The 19,438-nt window shown below is 39.6% G+C and overlaps 1 protein-coding gene across 1 annotated transcript; it reads left to right on the forward strand.

Annotated features, from left to right (window-relative positions):
- Positions 1 to 1,498: 1,498 nt before the first annotated feature.
- Pdhb (Pyruvate dehydrogenase E1 beta subunit) lies at positions 1,499 to 19,131 on the forward strand. Its single transcript, XM_045736660.1, has 8 exons — positions 1,499 to 1,672; positions 2,801 to 2,920; positions 5,468 to 5,614; positions 7,695 to 7,802; positions 9,964 to 10,071; positions 15,096 to 15,276; positions 15,675 to 15,908; positions 18,693 to 19,131. Exons 1-8 carry the CDS (start codon positions 1,514 to 1,516, stop codon positions 18,842 to 18,844), a joined length of 1,209 nt encoding a protein of 402 aa, XP_045592616.1. The 5' UTR covers positions 1,499 to 1,513; the 3' UTR covers positions 18,845 to 19,131.
- Positions 19,132 to 19,438: the final 307 nt, after the last annotated feature.

Consider the following 19,438-nt stretch of genomic DNA (forward strand, 5'->3'; position numbering starts at 1 on the left):
CCGGGTGGCTACAAAGTACCACATTTGTCTATGTATTTTTTACTGTTTCAGAAAATGTAGCTATACAAATGATGTGAGACTTTGTGAACACCCTGTATGATAACACTCTCATAAACACATCTCTGTAATGATACGTTACCAGCAGATCTTTGTACTGAGACATCCCTAACACCTCCCTATACTGAGACCATCACCAGCTCATCTCTATAATGAGACCATCACCAGCTCATCTCTATAATGAGACCATCACCAGCTCATCTCTATAATGAGACCATCACCAGCTCATCTCTATAATGAGACCATCACCAGCTCATCTCTATAATGAGACCATCACCAGCTCATCTCTATAATGAGACCATCACCAGCTCATCTCTATAATGAGACCATCACTAGTTCATCTATAATTTTTTTTTTTTTTTGAGATATATACAAGAGTTGTTACATTCTTGTACAGCCACTAGTACGCGTAGCGTTTCGGGCAAGTCCTTAATCCTATGGTCCCTGGAATACGATCCCCTGCCGCGAAGAATAGTTTTTTCATCCAAGTACACATTTTACTGTTGCGTTAAACAGAGGCTACAGTTAAGAATTGCGCCCAGTAAATCCTCCCCGGCCAGGATACGAACCCATGACATAGCGCTCGCGGAACGCCAGGCGAGTGTCTTACCACTACACCACGGAGACTTTATTTGCATAGAGTGTTTGCACAGATTAAGTTTGACTCTGGGGATGTCAGAGATATTTATTTCTAGTGTAGTGATTATGTGTTCTATTACATCTGTCCAGGAAGAGTTTCAGAACGGGGTTAGCACTTAAGAACAAGGTTTTGTAAATGTAATTGACACAAGAGACAAAAACATAAGCCTAACGTGTATGAATTCACTCTGCATTCCTGTCTCTCTACACAATGAATTCTTAATTATTATATTTATACTGTTGTCAACAGCTCCTAGTGCCTCGGAGCTCATAAATCGTTTAACTAATGTAAACAATGCTGCCAAAGAATGATACAAAATGCACAATTTCGTAAGTATTTGCACAACTGCTTGATTAAACCGGCCCGAACCTGTCCCTTTGGAGGTCACTGAAGATGATGGTCTTCAAGGAAATTTAGGCAAATAATAATTGACCTTTTTATATACGGGAGGATTATTAAGGTGACAAGACACAAGACTAAAATAAACATGTGTGTATATATATACACTAAGATGCAGCCCTCGCCTCCTGGTGCACATGCAGGCCTGCTCGCCGCTACGCATCCCGATGACTTGCTAAGGAATTATATTGAACAAATCTGACGATAAAAGTTTACTAGAGTATATTATCTAGCGGTTGTCAGTATTGATTGCCAATGTTCGAACTCGTCAGTCTCCAACCTTCCTTGAGCAACTGGAGATTGCTACTGGTTACTAATATTACACCCGACAGTTTATATGGAAAATATATATTCATTTTATTGATGAGGCGTAGCTGTTTATATAGTTGGTAATATAAGGTTGGTGTAAAAAAAAAGATGAAGGTGGAGCCGGAGTTGAGACGCGTCCAGGGGAGTGTTGTGGTGCGCCGGCTGCTGCTGCTGCTGCTGCTGGACCTTCCTCTTGCTCCTGCTGCTGCTGAGCTGCTCATGACAACCACAACAACCATGGCACTCTCCGCCACTAGAGTAGTTAAGGTAGGCACCTGTGTAGTAATGGGCAGTGAGGTGCTCCCTGGGTGGTTGTGGCGGGTGTTGGGTGAGCACGGCCGCTGAATTACTCCAAATAAGCAGACGACATCAACCATCAGCTGTTATGGGGCGGCCCACTCTCCTGAAGTTATATATATATATTTAGTTATTTTTCTTTTATGGTTTCGGTACCTTTAACGAAACCAGCATTACGTGGCTTTGTTTAGCACGATTTATATATTGTCATAGGAAAGCAGTAATTGGTTATTCACTTTGTTGGCATAATAACAGCTGCTTGGGCCAAAAAAATATTCTCATGTAAAGAAATTTTAAGAAACAAAAGCCAGTCTCCTACAGTCCCAAGATAATTTACAAGAGAAACTACCGAGATATGAGACAAGGTCATTAACACTTGTTCATAAACAAAAGACCCACTTGACATTTGCAGTTGCCAGAGGAAACACATTGGTTAATTTTCACACATTAAACCATTCAACACTGCAAACCAGACGTGATAAGGCTGGTCTCATCCAAACATTCAAGATACTGAACAATTTGGAGGATGTTGATCCGGATAACATCTTCAAAAGGTCAGATGTTACACAAACGAGGAACAATGGTTTCCAGCTCAACAAGCCACAGTGTAGGACTGAAAACAGGAGATACTATTTTACCCACAGGGTTATAAATCCATGGAACCAAATATGTGCAAGATGCAGGGTCCCAAACGGGTGCTGCCTTCAGTTTATTTAATTTCTCATGAACTCTCTCTATTAACTAGCTGCAAGTTTCCTCACTTTATGAATTAATATGACCATACATAACACAAATTAAATTTTCAAGTTTGATTATGAATGGGTTTGCTCAGATTAACATTAGAGTATGTTCCTCTCTAGTGGTAGTTTCTTGCATACAGTATCTGTTATCAAAACAAACTGATGCATTATTGATAAATTATTGATACCCTGTATTGAAAAATTATTAATGAAAAATTATGTATATAATTTTTTATTGCTTTGTAGCATTTGATATTAACAAAGCAAATATAAAAAAAATCACAATTGTGCATCAAGCTTACATATTTTGAAATTTTTGTTTTTTAATTCTTCATACTGAAATAAATTTTTCTTCCAGAGGTTGTCTGGAGCATTGAGTCGGAGTTTCTCAACAAGTAGAGTTGTAGCAGCCAATCAATTAACCGTCCGTGATGCCCTCAACACCGCCCTCGATGAAGAAATGGAACGTGATGAAACGGTCTGTATAGACTTATTTTACTTTTTCCAGCACTGGACAGTAATTCAGTGTGATAAAGGTAATACAGTACTGTATATGGCTGCATAATAATTAAGTATTCAATATCTTGGTCAGCCCTCTCCATCTTTATCCCTTTAAGGATTTCATTAACTTCATTTTTGTCTAGAGTGTGGGTGAGTGGAATGTATATACAAGTACAGTGTAAAAATTTTTGAATGAACAACATGGGGTGATGCCTATTTGTTCCATGAGGGATTTCAAATGACCCGTCAGGTCCCAGGCAATCCTTCCACACCCACCCTCTCCTAATGTTAAAAAAGAAAAAAGAAAAAAAAAAGGTACTACATCCACATTGATGCATATACAGTACAGTTTTGGGACTTTCCCAGAGAATAGTGTAGTGAAATATCTTATAACACTTAAACATATTTAGGGTTCTAACCCATCTTACTGGAAGGGCCAAATGGTGGCTCCCTGCAGCTAGCACCGCATAAATCACTTCAGCGCTAGGAGTCCTTAATAGCCTACTGGAGACCTCGGACCAAAGCATGGCCCCCCCCTCGCAGAGGCACAGGAAGTAGGGGACATGATCACCCTCACAAAAGAAGCAAACCCCCCAGAAAGGAAGCAAAGCAGAGCAGACAGCTGCAATGTTCACAATGTAAACAAATAATTTAGCAAACAACTTGGCAAATGATCCCCCAATAGGTGATGTCCCCTTCTTGCCTTAGTTACAGTTGGCCACTGCCAGGTGGCACCATCATGAGAGCACCATCATGCCAGCTCCTCATATCAACAAGAATCAGTCATTCCCCCTGATGTCAGAATTGTTTGACATGCTCATTGAGTCACTAGCTCTTCAGGTCACAGATATTCTAGATAATTATTGGCTATCCTTTGGACTCTGTCCTGTAGGGCCCATTTGCTTGTTTGTTTCGATCTTTAGTATTCGCTTCATGTGTATGTGCTTAGAGCTGCCCTTAGGCACTCATTGATGTTGCCATCTGGCCTAACAAGGCTGCTTTCCTGGTGGGTTTTGGTTAGTGATTAAGGGGTACACTAGAGTGACATTCTTGTACATACAGTGTGCAGCTGACACCCTTCACAGCCGCATTTTTCCTTTATGCTGCATTCGTCATTAGTTCATCCTGCAAGCATCCCTGGTGCTTGGGTGTCTTGTATGGTTCTTATCTTCAGGCTCTTAAAAGCCCCACTGGTCTCTGACGTAATCACTGATCGGCCCACCAAAACTGCACTCTCTTCTTGCGAGTTTGAGGAATGTCCATTGGTTTTGTTATAAACATTGGTCATTTGCACTATCTCCCTCTGTTGTCTGTTTGAGTGGGTATTACTCTCTCTCCCAATATCTGTGAGGATTTTTAGTTTTTTAGAGTGTTGAGGCTTCATAGGCAGCAGCCGTTTCAGATTCACTTGCCCATTTTTATCTTTTCCCCATTATTATCTTACTATCTTGCCCATTATTATCTTACTATCTTGCCCATTATTATCTTTTTTGTAGCTTTGATCTTGAGTGGCTCTATGTTCACCATTCCTTCTGCTCTGTCTGTCATGGTTAAATGGATCTTGTACCCCTCATCCCCATGCTCGGGGCCCCAGGACGTTAGAGGGTTTCGGAGTCTGGACTACAATTTCCTATTGGTGTAACTCTGCCTTCTCTGTTGATCACCCCTTCCACCTCAACACTAGATACAGTTCAGCTGTTGCTTCCAGCCTAATGTTTTCTGGTGGTATATTTGGCTCGGATTCTTTTGGAGTGTGGAGATACCTTCTTGTCATTAGGCATAGGGCTCAGCTTTGACTTGAGGGGGGTCTTCATTTTCCAGGTGCTGGGAAAGAGCCCTAGGTGGGCTCCTGGGTGCCCTTCAACCTTGTCTGGCCTCTGGTTTCCTCTGTTTTTTTCTCAGGTTTGGGGTGGGGTGGGGAGGGATCTTTCCTATCATCCGTTGAAGTTTAAGCTTGATTTTCATGCTTCTGCTCTCCTTGTTTGCTTCAGAGTACCATTATATTCTTCAGATGAATCATTTTAACGATGTTACTACTGTCCTGCTTTCTGTCTTTCTCAGTTCAGATGGCCTTACTTTGGTTCCTTCTGTTGGACTTCCATGATGGGCTCAGCCTCTTCTTGATTTTGGGTCTGCTTTGGCATTCTTAGTTGCTTTACAATGTTCCTGATTCTTCCTGGCTTGCAGACAATCCTGTATTCTTTAGGGACTTGGCATGGCTTTTGCCATACCCAAGTAATTGAATGGCAAGAGGTGGACTCCTCCTTTTCAATTTTCCTGGGAGGTGCCTAGGTGCCTCTTTTTAAATATAAAGTGAGTAGAGAAGATATTTATTTTGTTTACTTTTCCACTGACATATATGTGTGAGATTATTTTTATGCTTGTGGTAGTATGTGTACAGCATGTAGAATTAGCGTTAGTCATGTTAGCGCACTGGTTTGCAATGTACTCTTGCAATCATTGTTTAGCCAAACTCTGGCAAGTTTTTGTAGTATGCAAAACTAACTTGTATTTTCCTTTACAGGTGTTCCTGATGGGAGAAGAGGTAGCTCAGTACGATGGTGCTTATAAGATATCTCGTGGCTTATGGAAGAAGTATGGTGACAAGCGAGTAATAGATACTCCAATCACTGAGAGTGGTTTTGCTGGTATAGCTGTTGGAGCAGCCATGGTATGTAGCTAGCTAGTCTGTTACTGTGTGTTGCTTGCCTAATGAGCCTTACATATATTTGTAGAGTTTGCATTAGCTTGATATTCTTCAGATGTATTGATTACTTTACCATGCATAAAAGCAGTAAAAGATGGTAGACTGGCTGTCTGCAGTTGTCTTTTGAAGTACTTTGCAGCATACTTTGACAGTTAAAATAATTAACTTTTCATTATTTTCCACATGCTTTTCTTGCTTATTTTTTGCATATTTTTTTCATAAAGTTGTTGACGGAATTGGCTTTTTCAACCTCGGCCTTCAGTGCATTTCATTTGTCGATTACCCGTACAGGGATTGAGAACTTCCTTGCATCTCTTTGACTCAATTGCATATCCAGCTTCTGTGATCTCCCTTTGGCCTACATTTTTTAATTTAAATAGGCTTCTTTTGTAGTTATCATATTCCCCTTTGTTTCTTCTCTCCTCTAAGGTTGTGAGGATGAGTTTTCACAACCTGTTCACATAGTTGAGGCCTCTCAATTTTGATACTAATCTAGGTGCAAACCTCTAAAAATTCTTAAGTTTCTGTTCATGCTTCACAAAGTGTGGGTTCTGCATGCTCAAGTAATGGTCTCACATGAGCAGTATGTATTGACTTGAATGCTGCTATGTTTAGACTCTTAAATGTTCTTACATTTGTTAACTTTCTATCTGCTGCTGATGTTATTCTGTTCACATGAGCTTCTGCTGTTAGTGTTGGGAGATTGTCTACTCCCAGATCTTTTTCTCCTTTTGTTTCTTGTAGTTAACTTCCCCTTATGGTATAGTAAAGTCCCCTATCTCCCTTACCCATTTTTATTACTCTACACTTATTTGGATTGAATTCCAGCAGCCAATTACATGCCCACATCTGAAATTTGGTAAGGTCTTGCAACATCTGACAGTCCTCTTCAGTTCTTACACTCCTTGTTAACTATTCATCATCTTTAAACATCGGCTCTCTCTTTCTGCAATGTCATTTAGATAAATTAAAAAGATCAATGGTCCTTGGAGAGAGCCTCGTGGAACACCAGTTTCCACTCCTCGGCAGCCTGACATATCCTCTTTGACTATGGTCCATTGTTTCCTATCAATCAAGTAGTTCCGTACCCAATCCAATGCTTTTACTGTTATCCCCTCTTGTCTCCCCATTTGTGTATTAGTCTTGTTAGGTACTGTGTCAGAAGCTTTTTGGCCCTTTAAGAAGATGCACTCTACCCATCCTTCATTCTCCTGTCCTATTTAAGTGACCCTTTCATAGAATTCAATGAAGTTTGTTAATGTGATTTTCCATCTGAAGCCATGCTATGCTTCTGTGAGTAATTAATTTGAACAGCTTAGAAATCAAGCTATAAGTGCATATAAAAAGCACTTCTGAGCAGTACCCTTGGATTGCTCCTGTTCTTACCATTTCTTCCCTCTCTCTGGTGCTTGGCAGTGGGTTTGTCTTAGCCTAGGTTCACTCAGAGTATGATGGGGTGGTTGGGCTGTATGGCATTATTGTGGTGTCAGTTCTGCCACCATGAGACAGTCAGGGGCAATGACCTAGTGGGCTGTTTGGTAGGGTATGGCTTTGAGTTCTTGGCACTAATAAGTTGCACGTGGAATGACTTTAATTTATGTAATGCAAATTTATGTTTATACTTTGGGGTAGATTGAGTAACCACCAGTCTCCTTATGATCTGCTAGGGAGAGTTTGAAAAGTATCCCAGTGCAGAAACCTGACCCGCTGTGGCTGCACCAATCCCTAACCAGATCCCAGGAGAATCTTGCCTTAGGAAGCATCAGAATGTACTGTTCACAAGAGGGCTTTCCAAATGCATTCAAAAGTTAGAGTTTTGTCCTGTCCATCTGTATCAAGAGTGTTAAGTGTGTGTTGGTTTAGAATACAATATACAAGCGGCTAATTTCTTAACATGACCTGCTAAGGTAGTAATAAATAAAAATGGACATCCCTTTACTTGTTCCTTACAGTAATGTTTGTGTAGGCCACCAAAGCAAGCCAGTCTGCTGCTTTTAAATGTTATGACATGTATCTGCTAACTCCTGTGAATTTTTTTGTATAGGGTGGGTTGCGACCAGTGTGCGAGTTCATGACCTTCAACTTCTCGATGCAAGCCATAGATCATGTTATCAACTCTGCTTCTAAGACCTTCTACATGTCTGCTGGTCTGGTAATTATCTGTGCACTCCTTATTAGTTAATTAATGTTTACATTTTGCAAGTGTAATATCTACAATATTAAATATAATATTGTAGATGTCTTACCTGTCTCATGTCTTTTTCTTTCTTTGGGGGACTCCATTTTTAGGAGTATAAGGCACACTTAAATTTGTCCATAATATTTCAAATGGCCTATTATTTATGTAATCCTGATTAATATTTAAATAATGTAGTAATGATTATTGCACACTGAGCTACAACATAGTAAGCTTCACTATGCATGAGGAATGCATCTGGGAAAGCCTTTACATAGAGAAATTTGTGCAAAATGTGCTTTAGATTATATGGGAAAATGTAGATGTGTTCCAAGGGTGTTGCCACACACACTACAAATAAAAAATATATAATTCAGAGGAGAAACTTTGGCTTGCCTTGTTGTTCTTTATCTTGTGTGATACTATAGATCTTGAAATGTGTAGTTCTTAAAAATTTATAAAAACCTGATCTCTTGTTATCTGAATTTCTGAGTGGATATAGCAAAGTTTTGCCAGAAAATTATCCGAATTTGACTTTGACGCTATGCCAGTCTGCATTATCCGGCCAAATCTCTGAATATTCGAGATTTGGCTGGATAACCTACCACTTCAAGACTAGGTGTATAGTGCTCATCGTGATTTTTTTAATTTAAATACAGTATGATAAATATACAGTTGCCAAGTCTGGGTTTTTAAAGAGTTTTGGTATTTCAGATTTGAGATATTACCCTATTTACTAAAAAAAAATCCATAAAATTTAGGTTAAAATGTTCTTGTTACAGAATTTTTCTGATATATTGATGATTTATTCCTCCAAGAATGTGTGACAATACTCGCCAAAGCTAGTCATTAACTCTCAAGTTTTAGTTGGCGTTTTCTTTCCCTGTGTTTCATGCCACATTTTTCTCTTCTATAGGCATTTTCTTGGCATGCTCTCCCAGGAAGTTTTTTGTTTTTATTATTATTTTCTACCACAGACGTGGCCAGACATTTACAATGCTAACCAGCATATATACATTTTCTTCTGTCCTCCATGGACAGGGTGAGAGATCTGTTAAACATATAGTTCAGGGATTTATTGAACAATCAACCATAGAAGGTGATTGTAATGCTCTAACTACAGACCCGAAATGCTATGAGTATTAGTGGCTTTAGGTATTGTATGTACTAGCTCTATCTTTAAATTCAACATTATGTTTGTAACTCATTGTCTTTGTATTTACCTTTACCTGACTAAAAAATCTAATCTAAATACATACAGTAGATACACAGTTACGTCTGCCCTACATAAAGTGATTGATGTGTCTTTTACATATTGTTATTAATGTGCATATGTGTATGTATATATATATGTATATATATGTATGTGTGTGCATATGTATATGAATGTATGTGTATAAAGTATGTCGAAGCCGATCAGAATTACATTTCACAAAGGTGAAATGTAATTCTGATCGGCTTCGACATATACTTTATATACATACATTCATATACATATGCACACATATACATATATATACATATATATATATACATACACATATACACACACATACATACATACACATACATTTATGGCTCTCCTACTCTGAGAGGGTAAGATAGCTGATAGAGAAACTAGTGTGTTATTAAGCACTTAACCACTGAAGGTGATTAAGATGCTTTTACAAGCTCAGGTTATATAGTTACATCACATACACACATTGTACAATTGATACATTACATGGTCAATCTTGGGTACAAGTCCAATATATCAAATGCTCCAGTATTCATATAGTAGTTACAGAGTTCAGCATACCTCAGCCCAGGAGGGCAAAAGTCAGTCAATGTGGGACATTTTACAATATAATGTTCAAGTGAGTACATGTTTTCTCTTCCACAAAAGTTAACACATTATGTACTCGACATTTGAGTTTTGAGAAAGCTGCCCGATACATCTGTATTCCAGGCGTATTCTGGCCACTATAACATCACATTGCTGAGTTCTTGCTCTATTAGGCCCATATGTGAATGTCTCCTCACAATATCTATCCCAGGAAGTAATAGACTCTCTTCTCCCAAATGATTGCGAGGCATTGGAACATGGCTCTCACAATGCAAGTAAAAAAAGACATAATAAAGCTTAGACATTTTGCAGATCCATGTACCAATTGTGTTTCGTGGACCGAATGGAGCAGCTGCTGGTGTAGGGGCCCAACACTCCCAGTGTTTTGGGGCCTGGTATTCTCACTGCCCTGGACTAAAGGCAAGTCCAAGTATAATGGTTATAGTTTGTGCTTCTAACTCTAATCAGTATTCAAAAGACATTATCATTAATTAGTATCTCTTATTTCACAACATTAAGAATATTAATGATAAATAGTGTAAACTTGTTGGAATGGAACATATGGGATTGGGCCTGTTTGGGTCCAACAAAGTTTTGGCAGTATTTTCTAATAGGGTCTAAGACCTGAAAATGTTAGATTTCTGTATAGAGTAGCAATGATGTAGAGTACATATCTCAGCCCTTCTTAACCTAGCCTTCCCCAGCCTAACCTGACTGAACCTACCCCAAGCCTAATAAAAATAAGGCATAAAAGTTTGATTTATATTGTCCCAAATGTCAATATTTGCTGATCTGTTAAATGCAGAATAATGTGATTATTCAGGTTTTGTTTTATATACATGATGTGCACGAGATGTGTGACCTTGTAATGTTCGTGGCGGTACAGGTTGTACATCCTGCTGGGTTTTCACTTCATTATTTTCTTACTACAAGTGCTCGAACACAACTTTACACATATAGTGTGTTCGTCTCTTTATCTGTCTGTACTCCTTTGTGTCCTCCTCTTCTTTCTCATTCTTCTTATTTTTCATCACTCCCTCCCTTTCCCAGCTGGGAGCTGCATAAATTTTGGTGTAAGGCTGTAGGGGCAGCAATACCTCGGGGCAATACACTATTAATCATCCCAAAGGATGATTAACACTTTGGCGTGCCCAGCGCGCCACCCCTCAACTGTGTGATTTGGGTCCCAGCGTTTCACGGGAGCTCGCGTTAATTCTGAAAAGTGTATACTCTCTTCAACTTTTGTCACCTTAATTCTCGTCCTACGAGATTAAATTTGGTATCATTGTGTTCGCAATAGAATTCTCTACAGCACTAAATGCATATAAACTCCAAAAGCCCGGCTAATTACCTGCAGCAAACAGAGCAAGTGCGAACGAGTTACCCAGGAGCGTGCAAAAGCGATAAAATATGTTCACTCTTTTCACTCTGGTCACCTCAATTTTCATCCTAGGTCTTTCATTTTGGTATCAATGGGTTCGCAATAGAATTCTCTAGAGGAACATTAGCATATAAAATAAAAAACCTGGTCACGCTCCACCCGCTGATGAGTTGAAGACGGGCCACGCGTTAACTGCGAGTGAGCGCCCAGACGCCTTCCAGCTACACTCCCAATTCCTGCCCACAAATGTTTAGTACTTAGTATTTTAATATATGTAGTATTATAGTTTAGTATTTTTTGTGTAGTAGTTGTTCATCACATAAGTATTGTAGATAGCCATTTGCACAAAATAGATTGCCATTTTCTTCGTCCACAATTTGATACCAAAATGAAAGATGTAACATGAAACTTGATGTCAGAACACTTGAAAGATTATAAATACGTTTTTGGGTCTAAATTTTAAATTTTAAAATATTTGTTAAAATTCTATTTATTGTGCTATTATTATGGGACTAGTTTTAAAATGTGCGCCATTGGATTGCAAACAATTTGATACCAAAACGAGCGACATAACATGAAAATTGATGTCAGAACACTGGAAAGATATAAATAATTATGTGATGATGAGTGTCCAAAATTAAAATATTTGTTAAAATTCCAGTTATTGCTCTATTATTATGAGACTAGTTTTAAAATTTGCGCCCTTATATTGCGATCAATTTGATACCAAAACGAGCAACGTAACACGAAATTGGATGTTATCAAACTGAACGAGTATACACATTAGGTTGTGGTGTGCAAATTGGTGCTCGTTCACAGGTAACTTTAGGCCTTGCTGCGGGGAGTCTCGCCAGGCCTTTGGACATTATATGCATATACACCTGCAGGGAATTTAATTGTGAACACAATGATACCAAAATGAACGACGTAGCAAGAGAATTAAGGTGAGAAAACTGAAACGAGTACAGTATACACATTTAGGCGTCGCTGCACACTCGCCCGCACCTTCCACCCCACGATGTCAAAGTCTGCGGCGCGTGCGATAGTGTTAATATTGTATCACGTTAGCAAAGCCAAAAAATAGCGTAACCCAGCAGGAACTATTTCCCATTGAGCTAGTTTGCTGAGACCATAGTCGTGCCTTTTTGTGGTAGGAGGCACAATAATGAACTAAACCGAACACTTGTGATTCACTCTCTTTAACTGCCTACGACATTGGCAGTACAAGGGTCGCTTCACTTGTTTAGCCCACCATTGAAGGGTCCAACACTGTACACTCGTATAATATTCAGTACTTGACAATCGGTGATGCTCGTATAATATGCACAGTAATTATTTCTGTAATCAATTAAATCATATAAATCACACAGGCAATAATGAATCCTGTTCCTGTTCCTCAGGACTCGCATAAACAGACGCCATCTTGAAAATATATCGTCTGCATTTCTCCTGGCTTTGAGAGCCTCGGTACTGACAGAGCGACCAAGACTGGCACATGCAGCAGCTCACAGCACAGTTGTGCAGGTTGGGGCTACAGCACCATTTAATAATGATGAATAAAATAAGTAACTACAATCATTTTGCAATGATAGTGTCTTATATGATCCTGACTAATAAAAACTATACGTACAAGGTTCAGATATCGGTGAACACAATGCTAGTTATGATATTCACAGCAAGAGGCAGACATTTACAGCACATAGCCGAGGTTTTGTGCATCCATGTATCATGCAACGTGACCTCATGTTCCTTTAGAAAATATTCTTGTGAAAAATAATTCATATTCATGATTTAGTGACAGGGACCTGATGATAATAGCAATGTTGTGGCTAGACTTAGTGATGTGCGTAGTATACTGAAGGGATGTTGCTGCATCAGGTGACATCACCTGCTTGCACCGTCTGGTCGTAGTGTGTGGTCCTATACTGTGTTAGCATTTCATTACCACCATACCCACAAGAATTACTTAGTGGTTTGTTATGGTCTATAAAAATATAGATAGCTATAGGAAGTGTGTGTGTATAATGTAATAGCAAACTGTGTGTTTTGTTATTCAAAAAACATAATATTGTGTGCATATTAATGACAAATAAGTCTTTGCATACCTATGATCTACCTGTTCTGTGATACAAATAACATTATTGACAGCCCAGTGCATCATTGCATTTGTAAAACAAGGTCTTATCAATAAAAATATGAAGAAAATTAAATACGTTCATTGCTTGTACTAACAAATTTGTGCAAGATCTGTGTGGTGGGACGCTGACCTTGAATCGTGGTTACAAGATTATAACACATCAGACTAACTTGGTGGTTCATTATGGTGTAAAAAATGTAGATAGTTTTATATAACATGTGTATATAGTGTAATAACAGCAAAAAACACTGTTTTATTATTCTAAGAATATAATACAGTATACAGGTCACTAAATATAAGCACCAGTGGGAGCCGGTGGCTGAGCGGACAGAACACTGGACGCGTGATCCTGTGGTCCCGGGTTCGATTCCGGGCGCCAGCGAGAAACAATGGGCAGAGTTTCTTTTACACTGACACCCCTGTTACCTAGCAGTAAATAGGTACCTGGGAGTTAGTCAGCTGTCACGGGCTGCTGTGTAGAAGTCACAGTAGCCCATCCGAAGAAGTCCCCATTCCGACATGTAGAATTAAGAAAATCCGTAGCACCCGTGCAATTGTCGGGACGTTACCATGCTGGGCTAACAGATTCACAATGCCACCTTACCTCGCTTGTTCACTTTGCCAATTGCAAGTGCTGACAGATATAAACTAGACTGGATGATTGACCCCTGTCAACAATATTGAAATGAAAGAGAAAGTACACTGATGTTTTACTGGTCGGCCTTCTTCACTGCTTCAACACTTTATTCGTACATGGTAATTGGACAGTGACCTTCTTGGGAATCTGCTGATGTAGCAAAACAGTAGAATAAAGGCGGTGGACTCCATGTTATTGTTTCACCTCAACACTGGCGGTGGTCTCCATATTACTATTTCACCTCAACACTGGCCACATGTGGCATCCACATGCCAGGTTACTCGTATAGTATGAGCATAGCAATGTATGCTGCAGATGAAACAATAGAGCGCAAATACTGAAGATGACAGGCACGGTGGCACATGTAGTGGCTGAGTAGTGATGGTGGCTTAACTAGTAGCGTGGCACTCATGTGTTTGTCATATACAGTACTTGAAGTACTTACCACAGCTCTAGTACTGAGATCTGTTTTTGGGTGACGACGAAGAGCAGGGGTCTGGGTGGGTGAGCCCTGGAGGCTCCCTGGCATCTTCCCTCCCTCCCTCTGGTCGGCGGTTTTGTTTTTTGATGCTTGGCCTCCGAACTGAAGGCGTAAGTAGCCAGAGAGGGTGGTCCGGGGCTCCCCCCTCCCGTGGAGGGAAGGGCTGTGCAGACAAGCTGTGCGGCAATGGTGTATAATGTTTGCTTGTTTCTTTAAGTTTTGGGGAGTTCTGCCTCTGTCCGGTCTTTGGTTGCAATTTCTTACCAAGTGGGGTCTGTTTTGTTATACCTATCTTTCTGGGTGCCTAACTCCAGTCGATGGCAGACAAGGAATGCTCCCTATGCCTCTCTGAGGGGGCCAGGTTTTGGCTCGTGGTCCCCGGTAGGCTGAACCCCATTGATTGATGCCCCAGACTAATATAGCGTATATCAGTCCGATAGCTCCAGGAAGCCTCCGGGGCTCACTCAGAAAATGGAGTTTCATTACATTCAGTGCTAATTTTTTTGGTGCATACCACAAGTAAATTATGTACAGTATTGTGCAAGGTTGGTATTTCTGAATCTAAGTTGACAGCAAGTGTGTGCAAGGGCTTGACCATTCAGTGTGTTTTGGCACAAACTGGTGAGTTGTGCATTGACAGTTATCAAAGAAAGATAAAAATATATGCTGGTAAGAGTAAGGTGATCAATCTTGGCAAAAATGTACTGGTGAACTGTGCTTGACTTTACTGATTAAATTAACAATGAAATTAAGAAAAGCGTGGAAAAATACTGGAAGGAGTCATGAATATTAATTAAATATTTTACAGGTGGTGTCCCCCTATTCAGCTGAAGATGCAAGGGGCCTTTTGAAAGCAGCCATTCGTGACCCTGATCCTGTGGTTGTGTTGGAGAATGAACTTCTGTATGGAACTCCTTTTGACATTTCTGAGGATGTCCTCAGCAAGGACTTTGTGGTTCCCCTGGGGAAAGCCAAGGTGGAGCGTGAAGGTGAGCAGACATGGTCTCTCAGTTGAGAACCAGGCATCTGTGACATTTTATGAGATAGAAAGTTGAAAATGAAACACTAACTAAAAATTATAATGTGTATACTTGTAAAACATTTCCAGATTTTAAAGTACTGTACATTGATAGCTCTGTATCTCTCTTTAACTATGATTGGTTCACTAATCTCCCACGCACACCACCCCATACACACACCACCCACACACACACACCACCCACAAACAGACAAGAGACAGAGTTATTTATATAAAATGTATTTAATATAAACTGTGTAACATTTCACTAGAATGTTCCTATTTTTCCCTCAAGGTGATGCTCCTACACACATTGAAGGTGGTTAAGTACAGTAATGATATGCATTTATATATGTACTTTCATTCTAGGACAACATATAACCTTGGTAGCGCACTCCCGAGCTGTTATGTTGGCACTGGAGGCTGCCACGACACTTGCTGGGGAAGGTGTGGAGTGTGAGGTCATCAATCTTCGTTCTCTACGACCCTTGGACGAAGAAACCATTGTTAAGTCAGTGATAAAGACTCATAACTTGGTGACAGTTGAGCAAGGTTGGCCCCAGTGTGGCATTGGCTCTGAGATTTGTGCTAGAGTAGTTGAAAGTAAGTAATCACATATTTGTTGTTTTTATTTTGTAGATTGATTATATGTTTGTAGCTAGAAGACGTAAGTGAAAGGTGCAGAGGTCATGTGTGAGATCTGAAAAATCATCAGTGCTGTGCAACATTAGGGTAACTGGGAGGTGGGCTTTCCACTGGAGAGTGTAGCAAGTTAGAGTGGAAAAAAGATTAAATAAGATATTAGATGATATGTATGTGAAGGAGTAATGATATGAGAATGAGATGTTGAAAGCTATAGCTAAAATTGTTTATTGTTTTGGGAGACAGGCAACCAGAGTGTATATATGCATGCTAAGCTTATATCAAGGGGCCTTTCTCCCCCCAAGGTCATACTACTGACCATCTCCAGGATGCAACCCCATAAGAAATTGAGTAACTCTTGGGGTACCTATTTACTGCTAGGTGAAGAGGTGCATTAGGTGATAGGAAATGCATCCATTCAATTCTGTTCCACCCAGGATTCAAACCCTGAATTCCTGATAATGAGTTGGGAATGAACCCAACTCTACTGCTGGGGCCCTTTCTGGTGTGGGTGCAGTTTAGTGAAAGGAGTGAGGTAATTAAATGTTGAGTGGATGGAGTGTAATACGAGGAAGTGGTATGGACATGTTAACAGGATGCCTGGGAATATTTTAACTAGAAGTGTATACATTAGTGAAATACAGGGATTATATCTTGGAATGGAAAAGTGGAACAGTATATGATGGAAATAGTGGCAGGAGGGGTTGGAGACTTGAAGTCATTGGTTTATGTGGTTATCTTGAGATGATTTCGGGGCTTTAGTGTCCCCGCGGCCCGGTCCTCGACCAGGCCTCCACCCCCAGGAAGCAGCCCGTGACAACTGACTAACACCCAGGTACCTATTTTACTGCTAGGTAACAGGGGCATAGGGTGAAAGAAACTCTGCCCATTGTTTCTCGCTGGCGCCTGGGATCGAACCCAGGACCACAGGATCACAAGACCAGTGTGCTGTCCGCTCGGCCGACCGGCTCCCTAACAACAACTGGTGACAAGAGCTTTGTGAAGAAACTCTTACTCGTGCCCCCCCCCCCCCCCCCCCAATAATGGGAAGCTCTTTGAAGGGGAAAAAGATGTCATTGTTACAGGTTTAAATTAGGCAAGTGTAGATCTTGCTGCATGTACTGTATAGGTGATGGTTCAAATCTGATAAGCTTTTCCTTATAGTAATGCATGCGAGAGATAGGAGAGTTGTGAAACTAATGTAGCTCTTCATCCAGATTGTGAAATTAATTAATCAATATACATGTATAGGTTACTATGTATTTGTTAATTGCAAAGATTGTGTTAATAGCAATGAGACATTAGCTTTTGAATGCTGGAAAAGTTAAAAAAAATATATATGAATATACATATACTATACAGTGGCACCTTCACTTACGAATTTAATCCATTCCTAGAGATGGGTCGTAACTCGAAACAAATTTTCCTATAAGAAATAATGTAAATGGAATTAGTCCATTCCACACTCCCAAAAATATTAACTTAAAAATACATTTTATACCCAATACTGTACCACTCTTTTTGTGCTACAGTAACTACAATACAGTATGTATATCTTGCTTTTATTGAGGACTCTTGTTGGCATATAGAAGACAGGGGGGGAGGGAGAGGTGTTAATGTTTGGAAGGGGAGTCTCCTTGCATTATAACATAGGCATTGATGACTTTTCTGGGGTACTCTCTCCTATGTTTTGCAGGCATACCACTAGGACCTGGTTGTCTCACTGCTTGCTTGTCTTACTAAGAATTTGTTTAAAGACACTTGTTTTTCCCTGCATTTTAACACTTGTCAGTAGTGAAACATCACATTGTCATTCAAAAATGTCAATGCAACGGCCTGTTACAGTTTTATCTGAGCGAGTTATTTTCAACAAAACTTTGCAGTTCTTCCCCTATTTCACACATTTTCTTAATGAGGAAGGGACATCCTCTACTCACAACTACCTTCTTAGGTTGAACCTTACCACTGACTTTCTTGGGACCCATGGTATGATAAATAATAATTACTTTTATGTTCAAAAAACAAAAGAGCACAAAAACAATGAAATTCTTTACAAGCACGATTTTCAGTAAGCGGGCGGCTCTGGTAAACTGAGGCGGGGTCGCCTGTGCCATCAGGAACCACGCGCTCGGTCAGCTCATGCTTCTATCAACAAAATCATAGTCGAGGCATAAGTCATAAGTCGAGTCGTATTTTCCGATGAAATTGGGGTCGTAACTCGAAAAATTTGTAAGTAGGGGCATTCGTAAGTCGAGGTGTCACTGTATATCATTAATGAAAATGTTAAATAGATGTGATTGAAAACTATAAAAAAATAAAAGGATATAATATACATTTTTAAGTGGTGAGTATTGTAAGTCTTCATGGTAAATGTTAAGAGTCTAGAGTGAAGTAAGCTCTGAAATGTAAATAAGAGGAAACAGATCAAAGTTTGGGGCTCTTCACTAATTCTTTTAGAAAGTTGTGCTAATGTAAAATTTATGTATACTCTTTCAAGTAAAATGGTTTGCAATGCTAACTTTGTGTTCACATTGTTTTATTACTGATGGGCAGTAAATCTCTTGACTAGTCATCCTCAGCATTACTAAATGCTCTTCAATATTATAGATAAACAACTATAATGCTTAGGAAAGGGCTAAACAAAGTTAACTTCTAGCTTGGCAATTAAATATACTTGGAAACAAATATTTGATGTTTGAAATACGGTATATAATTATAACTTCTAATTGAGAACTTTTTGTCCAGGTCCAGCATATCACTACCTAGAATCTCCTGTTGTACGTGTGACGGGAGTTGACGTTCCTATGCCATATGCCAAGAGTTTGGAAATAGCATGTATTCCACAACCCCATGATATAATCAAGGCTGTGAAGAAAGTTCTGAAAATCATAAAATAAAATAGACAATATAGTAAGTGTTTGCAACTATTTTATTAAGAAGACATACATTACATGAGTTCTACCTAATATTGACAAAAATCATCATGTTCTTGCCATGTGAACTCTTATGATTACCTACTGTAGATATGATTAGGAATTATTTATATAATTGTTCACACTTCTTATATAACAGCAAGGCATACATTACCAGTATGCACAACTGTACTGTTTAATATTTTGGCTGTACATAGTATTTGTTATACATAATGTTAATGTTCAGGATTATTAAACCATCCCCATTTTTACATTACTCTATTACTTATACCATTATCCACAGCTTCTCTCGTATCATTTTTTAATAATTTATAATTCATTGTGTTGGAAGACAGGAAGCCAGTGTGTATTCATGCATATTAGGCTTACATCGAGGTACCGTCCCCCCCCCCCCCCCAAAGGTCGAATTACTGACCCTACCCAGGATGCAACCAAACAAGAAGCTGACTAACTCCTAGGCAAACAGAGGCATTAGGAGTAAGGAAATGTGGCGAACCATTTCTGTCCTGCCCGGATTCAAAATCATAGTTGATAAAAGAAAAGCCATAACATTGGAAA

This window comes from Procambarus clarkii, chromosome 18 (genome assembly GCF_040958095.1).
Source record: "Procambarus clarkii isolate CNS0578487 chromosome 18, FALCON_Pclarkii_2.0, whole genome shotgun sequence".
Classification (NCBI taxonomy): domain Eukaryota; kingdom Metazoa; phylum Arthropoda; class Malacostraca; order Decapoda; family Cambaridae; genus Procambarus; species Procambarus clarkii.

Coding starts and splice junctions, on each gene's coding strand:
- Pdhb (XM_045736660.1), top strand. CDS start 1,514: ATGAAGGTGGAGCCGGAGTTGAGACGCGTCCAGGGGAGTGTTGTGGTG. Junction 2,921..5,467: donor AAATGGAACGTGATGAAACG/GTCTGTATAGAC, acceptor TTTCCTTTACAG/GTGTTCCTGATGGGAGAAGA. Junction 15,277..15,674: donor AGCCAAGGTGGAGCGTGAAG/GTGAGCAGACAT, acceptor CTTTCATTCTAG/GACAACATATAACCTTGGTA.